Source organism: Sciurus carolinensis, chromosome 2 (assembly GCF_902686445.1).
Source record: "Sciurus carolinensis chromosome 2, mSciCar1.2, whole genome shotgun sequence".
NCBI classification, from domain to species: Eukaryota; Metazoa; Chordata; class Mammalia; order Rodentia; family Sciuridae; genus Sciurus; species Sciurus carolinensis.
The window spans coordinates 158,188,843-158,202,147 of record NC_062214.1 but is presented as its reverse complement, the minus strand read 5'-3'; the positions used below and the strand labels follow the sequence as shown (position 1 = coordinate 158,202,147).

General features: G+C 34.4%; 1 protein-coding gene across 1 annotated transcript in view; it reads right to left on the bottom strand.

Annotated features, from left to right (window-relative positions):
• Window positions 1-13,305, bottom strand: part of Arid4a (AT-rich interaction domain 4A) — a 70,232-nt gene that overhangs the window by 53,858 nt on the left and 3,069 nt on the right. The window contains exons 3-5 of the mRNA XM_047539435.1: window positions 12,974-13,084; window positions 10,918-10,983; window positions 9,844-9,934 (exon numbers count right to left, since the gene is read on the bottom strand). Coding sequence (XP_047395391.1) covers window positions 9,844-9,934; window positions 10,918-10,983; window positions 12,974-13,084 — 268 coding nt within the window. The remainder of the gene's footprint in view (window positions 1-9,843; window positions 9,935-10,917; window positions 10,984-12,973; window positions 13,085-13,305) is intronic.

Sequence of the window (13,305 nt, the reverse complement as noted above, 5' to 3'; positions counted from 1 at the left end):
ATCCCATCATTATGTAAAACTATAATGCACCAATAAAAAATGTAGAAAGAGAAGAAACAGCAACAGGGATCTAATTACTAAACACAAAAGGTCTGCCTACCTGTTATCATAACAATGATCATGTAGGACAGTAAAATAACAACAGTAAATAAAATTTATGCTTATTCAAAGATGTAATTAGTGATCACTAATTAAGCTTCTACCATATCCTAACCTTCACAAAAGCCTCTGCAAGGTGGAATCACTATCCTTTTATATAAAGAAACTGAGATTCAGAAGGTTAACCAGTGAACTATAATTTAGTTAAGGAAGGATCAAAAGACATAATAGGCATGTATAAGGAAGCATAAAATAAACTTACACAAATCTAGATGGTATAGCCTACTACACACCTAGGCTATATAGTATACTCTATTGCTCCTAAGCTATAGGTAAAACTAATAGTTTTTAAGAAATTTACTTTTATTTACTTGACAAATAAAAATAGCACATATTTGGGCTGGGGAGATAGCTCAGTTGGTAGAGTGCTTTCCTTGCAAGCACAAGGCTCTGGGTTCAATCCCCAGCACCACAAAAAAAAAAAAAAAAAAAAAAAAAAAAAAAAAAAAAAGCATATATTTACAGTATATAACATGATGTTCTGAAATACAATATAGCATATATTTACAGCATACAACATGATGTTCTGAAATACAATATGTATACATTGGAATGCCTAAATCAAGCTAATAAATGAATTACCTCACATATCTTTTTTTGTGGCAAGAACACTTACAATCTACTTTTTTTAAAAAAATGTTCTTATATTTTTAGTGGTTGATGGACCTTTATTTTATTCATTTATTTATATGTGGTACTTAGAATCAAACCCAGGGCCTCACACATGCTAGGCGAGTGCTCTACCACTAAGCCACAACCCCAACTCCTAAAATCTACTTTAAAAAAAAAAAAAATTTTTTTTAGGTGTAGATGGACACAATATCTTCATTTTATTTATTTTTATGTGGTGCTGAGGATTGAACCCAGTGCTTCATATGTGCCAGACAAGTGCTCTACCCCTGAAATTCATCCCAGTCCCTCAAAATCTACTCTTGCACACAGATTTAACGTAACAAATTTTGTATTGACTAACATCTCCCCAATGTCTCATCCCCTGCAACCCACCACAGACTCCATAATCACTATTATCTCTTCTGAGTTTGACTTTTTTAGACTCCTCCTGTAAGAGAGTTCATGTGGTACTTTTTTCTTTCTGGGCCTGGCTTATTTCACTTAGCATGATGTCCTCCAGGTTCATTCATTTTTGCCACAGTGACAGGGTCTCCTTTTTCAAGGCTGCATAATATTCCATTGTGAATATATAGGACATTTTATTTATGCATTCATCTCAGAGTCTCAAATTGGTTCCATATATTGACTATTAGAAACAATGCTGCAATGAACATGGGAGTGCACATAGCTCTTAGACATACTGGTTTCATTTTTCTCTGGATATATAACAACCACCAGTGGGACTGTTGGATAATACAGAAGTTCTATTTTTAATTTTTGAGGAACAAGTACATTGGCTATGCTAGCTACATTCCCACCAACAAGGGTTGTATGCGCTCCCTTTCCTCCATATCCCTGTTGGTAGTCCTTATCCTTTGTCTTTCTAATAACAGTCATTCTAACAAGTGTTTAGTGATAGCCTATGGTGATTTTAATTTACATTTTCCTGATGATTAATACATTGAGCATTTTTTCATATACTGTCATGCATCAATTAACAACAGGAATCTGAATATATTCTTGAATGTGTTGTCAGTTGTGTTAGTCAGCTTTTTGTCACCTTGACAAAATTACCTGAGAAAAACACCTTAGAGGAGGAAAGGTTTATTGACTCAAGGTTTCAGAGATTTCAGTCTATTGTCAGCTGGCTCTAAGGCAAAAACATCATGGTGGAATGGTGTGGCAGAGGCAAGCTGCTTATGCCAAGAGCAGTTGAGAAGCAGAAAGGAAGGGGCCAGGGACATGTGCCCAAGGACCACTCCATCCAACTAGATTCCTCTTCCTCCAGTTTCCACCACCTCCCAACTGTCTACTAAGGTATAAACCTTCAATGGTCAGAGTCCTCATGATCCAGTCACTTCCCCAAATCCTGATGGGGACCAAGCCTTCAACACATGAGCCTTTAGGACACACTCCAGATCCAAACCATAACATCATGCGATTTCGCCCCTGTGAGAACATCACAGAGGGTGCTTAAACAAACCTAGATGATATAGCCTACTACGCAACTAGGCTGCAGAGTACAGGCTCTTGCTCTTGGGCTACAAACTTGTACAGCATGTTATAGTACTGAATACTGTAGGGAAGAGTAACACAAAGGTAAGTACTTGCATGTTTAAAATATCTAAACATAGAAAAGGTACAGTAAAAACACACTATAAATGATTTTAAAAAATGGCACACCTGTATAGGGCACTGACCATGTATGGAATCTGAGGACCAGAAGTTGCTTTGGGTAAGTCAATGATGGAGTGGTAAGCAGAAGTAAAGGCCTAGGCAAAACCACACACTAATGCAAATCTTATAAACATTGTGCATTCAAGCTACACAAAATGTATATGAGATGTTTTTCTTTTTTCAATATTTAAACTTAGCTTACTGTAACTTTTTTAGTTTATAAAGTTAACTTTTTAAACTCCTTGATCCATGTAACAACACCCATTTAAAAACACAAATCCACTGTACAGCTGCACAAAAATATTGTCTTCCTTTATATCCTTATAAGCCTTTTCTATTTTAAATTTCTTTTTTTTTTTTTAACTTTTTAAATTTTGTTAAAAACTAAGACATAAACACATATTTGCATAAGCCTACACAAGGTCGGGGCATCAACATCACCATCTTCCACCTCCACAGCCTGTCACACTGCAAGGTCTTCAGGGGCAGTCACACCCCCGGAGCCGTCATCTCCGCAGTAACAAGGTCTTCTTCTGGAGTACCTCCTGAAAGACCTGCCTGTGACTGCTTAACAGTTGTTTTAGTCAGCTATTTCAATGCTGTGACTAAAACATCTGACCAGAACAAGTGTAGAGGAGGAAAAGTTTGAGGGCTCAGTTTCAGAGGTCTTAGTCCACAGAGGGCTATCTCCATTCCTCAGGGCTTGAGGTGAGGCTGAACTTCATGGTGGGAGAGGGTGGCAGAGGGAAGCAGCTCATCTCATGGTGCTCAGGAAGAAGGAAGAGATTCCACTCTCCAGATACAAAATATATACCCCATAGCCACACCCCCAATGAACCACTTCCACCAGCCACACCCCAGTTGCCTCCAGTCACCACTCAGTTAATCCCATCAGGAATTAATTCTCTGATAGGTTAGGACTATGTCTCGATCATTTCTCCTCCAAACCTTCTTGTATTTTCTCACATGTGAGCTTTTGGGGGACACCACGTCTAAACCATAACAACAGTTAACTTCTCTTCTTAAATTTTTTTATTTTCACAGACTGCATTTTGATTCATTGTACACAAATAGGGTACAATTTTTCATTTCTATGGTTGTGCACGATGTAGATTCACACCATTTGTGTAGTCATACATGTACATAGGGTGATGATGTCTGTCTCATTCCACCATCTTTCATACCCTGCCCCCTCCTCCCTCTCATTTTCCTCTACCTAATCCAAAGTTCCTCTATTCTTCTCTTATCTCCCACCCCCCACCGCCATTATGTATCATCATCCACTTATCAGGGAAAACATTTGGCCTTTGGTTTTTTGGGGGATTGGCTTATTTCACTTAGCATGATATTCTCCAATTCTAACCATTCACCTTTATTTTTTTTTTTTAAAGTAGGAGTGTATTCTAAAATAATGATAAATAGTATAGTAAATACATAAAACAGTATTATGGTCTTTATTGTCATTTATCAAGTACTACGAACTATATACAATTGTATGGGCTAAACTTGTACACAACTGGCAGCACAGGTTACACCAGCATCACAAGCATGTGAGTAATTTGTTGCATTGCAAGGGTTATGAAGTCACCAGGTGATGGGAATTGTTTAGCTGAATTATAATCTTTTTTTCCTTTTTCTTTCTTTCTTTGTGTGTGTGTGTGTGTGTGTATGTGTGTGTGTGTGTGGTGCTGGGGATTAGAACCCAGGGTCTTGTGCATGCGAGTCAAGCACTCTACCAACTGAGCTTTATCCCCAGCCCCTCAATTATAATCTTGTGGGACCACCATCATATATGTGGTCAGTCACTAAAATATCATTATGTAGTGCATGATGGTGTTCACTGGCCATTTAAAAAGTCTTCTTTTGAGAAATATTTACGTCCTGTGTTAGCTTTCAGTGACCATAACAAATACCTGAAATAATCAATTTAAGAGAAAAAGCTTATTTTAAAAGGCTTATAGTTTTGGAGGTTTCAGTTCAAGATTGACAGGTGTTTTGGGCTGTTTCGAGGTAGAGCATCATGTCAGCAGTGCACAGCAAAACCATTCACCAAAGTGAGAAGAGGAAGGTGCTGGGGTCTTAAGAGTACAACCCCAATGACCAGAAGACCTCCTTCTAGTCCCACATCTTAGAGGTTCCACACCTCCCCACAGTGCCACAGGCTGTGGGCCAAGCCCTTAAAACATGGGCCTTTGGGGGAAACTTATCCAGAACACAGCAGCAGGTCTTTTGACCATTTTTCAACTGCACTGTTTTCTTGCTATTGAGTTCCTCATGTATTTTGGATACTAACTCCTTATCCTATGTATTATTTGCAAATATTTCCTCCCATTCCATAGGTTGTCTCTTCACTCCGTTGAATGATTTCTTGGCTGTGCAGAAACTTTTATTCTGATGTAATCCCATGTATTTATTTCTGCTTTTGTTGACTGTCTTAGTACATTTTTCTTACTATAACAAAGTATCTGAAAGCTGAGGTTTATTTAGCTCACAGTTTTGGAGGATGAAAATTTAAGATCCAGCAGCCCAAAAAGTTCAGCCTCTGATGAGGGTCTAATGGCAGATGGTATGATGGCAAGTACTTGGGTAAGACAGATCACATGGGGAGACAGGAAGCCAGAGGGGGATTTAAAGGTCACTTTGTGTCAGTACCTCAATCCCTTCTAATGGAAGCACTCTCCCAATGCCCTGAACACCTCAAACCACGCTCCATGTCTTAAAGGTTCCAGACCACATCATATTTCTACTCTAAAACCAAACTTTCACACTTGAAACCTTGGGGACAAGCCACATCCAAACCACAGCAATGTGTTTTGGGGATCATTAAAAAACAACAACAAAAATTATTGCCCAGGTGAATGTAATGGAACTTCCAGTCATGTTTACTTGTAGTCATTTTACAATTTTAAGTGTAAGTCTTTGATCTATTGTCAGTTGTTTTTTGTACACAGTATGAGATGATGCTCTGATTCCATTTTTCTGCATATGGATATCCAATCTTCTCAACATAATTTATTGAAAAGATTTTCCATTCCCCATTTTGGCACCTTTGTTGAAAATCAACTGACTGACTATAAATGTGAGGATTTCTGTCTGGGTTCTCTATTCTGTTCTATTGGTCCATATTTGTTTTTGTACAGGACCATGCTGTTTTGATTACCATAGTTTTGAAATCAGTAGTGAGATTCTCCAGCTTTGTTCTTTTTGTTCAAGATTGCTTTAGCTTTAGCTCCAAAGTTCTCAAAGAATAGTTACCCCAAGAATTGTGGTGATAGCTACAGAAGTCTGTCAGCAGCTAAGGACAAAAACTTAAGCAATCTAGAAACTGAAGAAATTTATATATATATATTTTTATATTAACAAAGTGTCAGGGGACTACTAAGTCTCAGATGGTCATTTAAATATGGGTTAAAGCCTACCACAGCAGTGAAAATATTTCTTTGATGCTTAATACTTTTCTTAATTAATGACTTCCTAGTAGGTAGATTACCACCTGGTTTTGAAAACATTTTTGTGGTTGATTTTAATTACAAAAACATTGTCAAAAGAGGGTATGACTAAATCAAAAGCCTAATGAGCCTGCATTATATTCTTTAAAATTCAGCCTATTCATGATTTTAATCTAAACATTCTCCTTAAACCTCTACCAATTAGAACGTATAGAAAAGCTGATAGAACAAATGTTTAAACAATAACGAGACACAAAAATATCTGATTTTTTTTTTTTTTTTTTTTTTTTTGTACCAGGGATTGAATCCAGGGACACTTAACCACCAAGCCACATCCCCAGACCTTCTTTATTTTGAGACAGGGTTCCACTAAATTGCTAAGGGCCTCACTAAGTTGCTGAGGCTAGCTTTGAACTTGTGATCTTCCAGCCTCAGCCTCCCAAGTCACTAGGATTACAGTCATGTGCCACCATGCCTGGCCCAGAACATCTGATTCTTAAAAAGTATTTCTTGTTACAAAAATATTATACTCATTTAAACAAAAGAATCAAGCTTAGTGTCAAACTTGAAATAAGAATGTATGTTTGTACATTTTATATGTGATTGCTGGGATTTTCTTCCTTTAAGTCTTCCATATTTTACAAGTACAATGTGCTATTTTTAGTACTACAAAAAGGCAAAACAAATGCAATATTCAAAATGTCTTACTGACAGTTTATATACACAAGAAGCAAACAGTAATATTCAAGTGGAGATATGAATTCTAAACTCAATTCTAACACTTTTTGAATGACTGGACAGGTACAGTCACATATATTACAGATTCCTTATCTTCAATGTAAGGATCAGAACTGTCAAATCAATAAATTATGGTAGGAAGCACTTGTTGTATGAAGGTAAAATATTCTAATACTAAAAAAACACCAAACAAAAAATGACCTGGGGCTCATTATTGTTCAACATTAGGGGGTGAAGTGGTATTAGATTTAAAATCTTAAAAACACTGAGTCATTTCATATTCATAATCTCTTTTAAACCGGTTAATCAGTTATAACAGAAAAGAAATACCGACATTACACAAGGAATATCACTGACTAATGATAACTTTATCTTTTTTAGATGTCTGAGCCACAAAGCTAGCCTGAATGATAACTTTAGATCATTAATAATCATAAGTCCTATTTGATTCAAGTCAGCAATGTGGTGTCTTCTTTTTCCATTTCTAATAGTGCAATACAACTTCAGGGATTTCATGAAATAAAAAAAAGGTCATAAAGAATATTGATACCTTGTATGATTTTCTGATTCCACCTATGTAATACTTTGCTGGTAACCGGAAATGAAGAAAACTTCCATAAAAAAGCAATTAAACATAATGGGTAGTATGTTCTCAATAAAAGAAAAACATAGGAAGCTCATGGCCTATAAGAGCTTATACATTTCAGTTTGCCACTATTTTAAACCAAGTAGTAAAGAAACTCATTACATGTACTCTGATCATTCTTTATGTGGTCCACCTCTGTCAATAAACATGATTCATAGGAGGGTAATATAATGAGTGTGCTTAACTTCATAATGCCTCTTGAAATCTTCAATATTTACATTAAAAAATCTGATTCATGCACATAAATGCAAAAATACTTAATATTTTATTTCTGCTGTTTTGCTTTTGCAGTGTTGGGGACTGAATTTGTGGCCTTATGCATGCTAGGCAAGCACTCTACCATTAAGCTATATCCCCAGCCCTCTTGAATAATTTGAATTTTTCTCCCAAATAAATCTCTATTTCTCCACATGCCATCTGTTTTCCGAAGTATGTACTACCTGCATCAGAGTCACCAAATGTACTTAGAAAATTCTTGCATTGCCATCCCTGGACCAACTAAATTTGAGAGATTTGGGGTCCTCAAAACATTTTTTAAAGTAAGTGCCAACTGATTTTTTTTTTTTTTTAGTTGTCAATGGACATTTATTTATTTATTTATATGCTGTGCTGAGAATTGATCCCAGTGTCTCACACATACTAGGCAAGTGCTCTACTACTGAGCTACAACCGCAACCCGCAAACTGATTCTTATGCAAACTGATGCTTGATACTTGATACTTCAATTATGTGCAATTTAGGTTCTAAGTAGTTGGAGAACAAGAATGATATAATTTCTCCTGTAATTACGCAACACAGAAAAGCCCCATAGAGAATGCCCAGTATCAAGTAGTATTTAGAAATTCTAAAATACCACTCACATAGACTACAGGGGTCATTATTCATAACTGAATAATTGTTCTGGGATGCAGAACCCCAGAATGTGAAAACCTGCAAAACATGAGCACTGCATCAATCAGGAAAGCTTCACAAGTACTTTGAGTGCAACCTTGATAGTGCCACATTAGATGCAATATTAGTATTTGAATATGCATTCTATAATTTCACCTGATTCTACACATATCAACTTCTGTCATTTTGACTAGTATATTCTTTAATACATAAAAATTGTATTTACTTAATTGTAAGAGTTAATTTTAAACCTAGGTTTTAAATCTCTAACAACTATAAATAGCCACAACAAAGATTAATAAAAATATGTAGTTCAGAAAAATGGTTTTGTTGTGAAATAACAACTTATAGGAGGTCCAAGGAGAATAAAAAAGGTTAGGGAAAAGAATTATATACAGCAAATTGCTACTACTAATAGAAGCTAAAGAGTAAAACTCAGTAAGTACAATTTTAAACCAAAATGTGTTCTTCATAACTTTGAGCATTAACTGGAACTGAATGATTTTTACCCAAAGCAACAAATCAAGTAAACTAAAAGTAAACCTAACAGATCATTTCCTTTCTTTTGACAAGGAAACTATGACACTATAATTACACCATTTATATTAAGCTATAAACAAAAAAACAATGCTACTGGTATCGGTATAAAACAAGGTTTCAGGTGTACTCCACAGGACTGTGTAGTCCAAACTACTGGGAGATATGGAAATGTTATCTACTGCTATTCTCATCAGCATGATAGCAACTATTTAAGTACTACTTTAAGGTCTTCATTTACATATAGTATGATACTTGTTGCTTCTCACTAAAGTTTTTACAACTAGTGTAAGCCAACACATGGAATGTTAAGAATGCATTCATGTTAATGTTAACAGCATGATTATCTTCCTTTGATTTTTTTTTGAGATGGGGCTCTTGTACAGTTACCCATGTTGAACTGGAACTTCTACTCCTATCTCAACCTCCTGAGTAGCTGGGACCCCGGGAGTGCACAGCAGTCTGTTTTCCTAAGTGTGTACTACTCACATCAGAATCACCTAATGAATTTATGAAAATAAAGAGTCTTGCATTGCCATCACCAGACCTTCTAAATTTGAGACTTTTGGGATCCTCAAAACCTCAGCTCCACTGAAGCTGGTTTAAATCTTTCATGAAAACTGCTAACAGGAGAGCCCACATTGTACTGAACATAAAAAATGGAGCTAAAACATCTGGGCTTGACTCCTCTCTGTTCAGAACCTTTTCAGTTTGTAAATTCTGTGGTAACAGCTACATTACCCTTATATAAAACAGGTAGCAATAGCACCTATGAAATCTTAATTGCAATTACAGAACAAGCGAAAAGGTCTGATTATTTGTAATACTGTGATACTGACTTTTCTTATGAAGAAAAATAATCATATATTCTAACATTTTAGAGAAATATCAAAGTAACCTAAAACAAAGTGCATTCTTGGATGAAAAAACACAAGTGGCCAAGCTACTATGGGAGATGACTATTTTTGTTAAGAGTAGGTCATCATTAAAATTTAATCCAGCTATATCCAGTAAATTGACAGGAAAGAATAAATACATGGTTGTCTGCCAACACAATGCTTCAGTGTATCCACAAAAGAAAGGTATATGTAACTTCCAAATCAAATCTATGTATTAAATTACTTAACTACTTACCCACAGTATACCAACTAGCATCTGTCAACTTGCTGATAATAGCTTCCTGAAAGGATCCATCAGATGTCCTGGTTTCAACAATAGCTCCAACCTAAAATATAAAACCCAAATCTCCTTACCAAATTTAAACAAACAAATCAAATCACACCCACCAACTACATGATCTGGGTAAGAAAAATAATACCTATAATTCTTCCTTACTGTAGCTTAGATCTTTATCATTTATGGTGCTCATATCTTCATTAAGTTATTTGACCCCAAAGCACATCGGCTTAAGTAAGGTAGCTATTATCATCCCTATTTAACATATTGTAGCTCAGAAAGAGAAAATAATTTGCAGAGTCCAGAATGAAAACCCAGTCTCTTAAATTTTACTTTAGAGCTTTTTCATCATATCACACTGCCTTTAAAAAAATTAAATAAGAACCATAAAAATATAAGACAACCAAGATAGTCTCAATTTTCTTTCACAGAAATATTGAATATTGGATTCAGCATTTGTATTTAAGGGACCTTTTAGATAAAGGTTCACCTGGAGACAGAAGGATGGACCAGTTGACCTTCTTTCAGCTTCCAGACCTTTGTATATCAGATAATAACCGAAGTGGTACTCTGACATAACAAAGATTTATTACATAAACAAATGGCCAAAATGGACAGAACACATAATAAAGGTATTCATTAAATTGAATTATGAAATGAACATATAGTTTACTTGGTAAATCAGAATAACATAATATTCAAGCTTACAACACTGGTATATAACTTAGCAGGCATCATCTCAGATATGGCAACGATGTAAAAAATAAAGATATTCAGTCTAATAATTTAAAACAAAAGATGGGTGAATATTTAACATGTTTATATGTATATTAAATATCACGATTTATACTAACTACAAATATTGCATGATTTATACTAAGTATAGAAATATCTTATTTGTATTTTTATTTTCTGTTTAACATTCTTTTAAAATGTTAACTGTAAAATTTTACAAAATTTTACAATTGTAAAATTCAGTAAATTATGATACAAGTCTACAATTCATTATTTTAAACTGTATAACATACGTACTCTTAAAGGACCCTTTACTTGGTCATCCTGCACCAATTGTGTTGTATTATCCTGTTTCAGGAGTACCTGAAAAATATTTTTGCACAATAATTTGCATGCTTAAGTTTAAAACAATACATTTATGTTAACACTGTAACAACCATGTCTTTAAGTATGCTTTCTTAGTATCCTGTGATTACCTCTGATTATTACATTGTCTTGTATTTATGTTTATTGTCCTTCTCATTAACTGTGAGTCCCTTGTGAGCCTGGGATTTCCTTTTACTACTATAAGCCCAGCAGTAGGCCCGTGTCAACGCATATTATAGGCATTAGTAACTTTACTGAGTGAATGAACTATAGAGAATTTATAATTTATAATGACTACTGTATAACTTTAAAACTAACTTTAGTACATTTTATCACTGACATAAGAAATTCTGGTTATTATAAAATTCTTTTTAAATAGATATCAAACTTCATTGCCTACTTAAAACCAGAAGTCCTTAATCTGAACAATAAGCATGAGCAATTCAGTTACAAACTGGTGCTCCTTTCTAATCCTCCTTCCTCCCATATGGGGTAACTACTATCCATACTAAAGCAATCACACAAATAAGCATATTCTAGGTATATATAATAAAAACAATCCTAAAGTAATTACTGTGTCAGTAAATGAGAACCACAATATTTAAAAAAGTAAAAATGTTCCAAGATTCTCACTAAATATTTAGGAATTAAATCTTACATGGTTAGAAGGCTATTAAAACAAAGAAGAAATAAATATCAAACAACATCCTAATCATACTTAAAGAAAAGTTTTAGTGGCAGATCAAAATTTAAACAAAAATTTTTAAAAAATCATGGGAAACTCTATCTACCACACAAACCACATTTCTCAAGTTCAATGGTTCTCAACGTTTAACATGCACCAGAAACATTTGGAGAGCTTGCTAAAACACAATTGCTGAACTTTACCCCTACAGTTTCTGATTTGGAAACAAGTCAGAAAAGGGCCCAAGAATTTTCACTGTGAACAAGTTCCCAGATGAGGCTGAGGCTGCATGTCTGGGAGCCACACTTTTAGAGTCACTGCTCTAGTTCATTCATTAATTTATTCAACAAATTTTAAGGACCTGCTATGTATTAGGCTCAATTATAGGTGTCAGGGATAGAACAAGTCAGATGTTTCCTCTTTTTCGTGCTTAATTCTGGCAAGAAAACATCAGATATGTAAGTGAACAAACTGCAAACTGCAGGTACAGCATGATCCAATAACAACAACAACAATAATGGCAGGCACATTACAAAACCTAAACCACCACAGAGAATCTCTTCGGGATGTTATCAAGGACGATTCTGATGAACTATATTTTATAGCTCATGTATAATGTCAAAAATGTTTTTATAAACAGATTCTTTTGCATTTAAATAACAAAAACTATTAAAAACTATATTTATGTAGAAAAAATTATTAGAAGGAAACAAAAAAGTTAAGTTTCTAAAAAGTAAGCTATATAATTCATCTCTATTTTCTATAATATATTATATAGTAATATATATATTATACGGTAATATAATATATTTCTGTAATATATTATATAGTAATATATTAACTTTAATTTTTTCTGGTCATAAAAAATCTTAATCAACTTTTTGATTCATTTTTAATGTTGTCTTGAAAACACAATTCCTGTTGTACTGTTCTTCCTAATTATCAAAACTGTCTCTACCTGAACATTATGAAAGAGGAGAAAAAAGAGTATAATAACTATGCTACTACAAAAAGGAAAGATTCAAATAATAGGAGTATCATGAGCATGGTACTTTGATAGAAGCATTTTGGAATAATTTCTCATTTGGAGTTATTTCTCAATTTTTAATATGTGCTTTTCCTGTATGTTTAGTTATAACAATGCTTTCACATAATATAGGTTCAATAAACAAAATATTGATTTTCAGTCTTCCCCTCTAGTTAACTCTAATCTCTAATAAAACTCTAATCTCTTTAAACCAGTTAATAAAGTTGTTACAATAAAAAAATACACATATATGCATAAATATATATATATATTACCTTAACTTTCACCAGCCTTTTCACCGTTTTAATCTTTGCCTCACAGAAGGCACCTCGGTACTTGGCACTGACATCAGTTCCCACTGTCAGGTAGGCAGGCTCATCCGCCGCCTGATGAAAGGAACATAAAACTGTGAATGTCAGTACTATTTTCCCTACCCCAGTCTGAAGCAGCATTGAAAAGTTCTGTATTTAAAGCGATTAGAACATTAAACAGTATTTGCTTATTAATATAATTGATAATGTGAAAACCCCCAAAGCAAACATTTTATTAACAAAGTTTCATTTTATATGCCAATTTTATATATTGATTTCCTGATACCATAAAATGT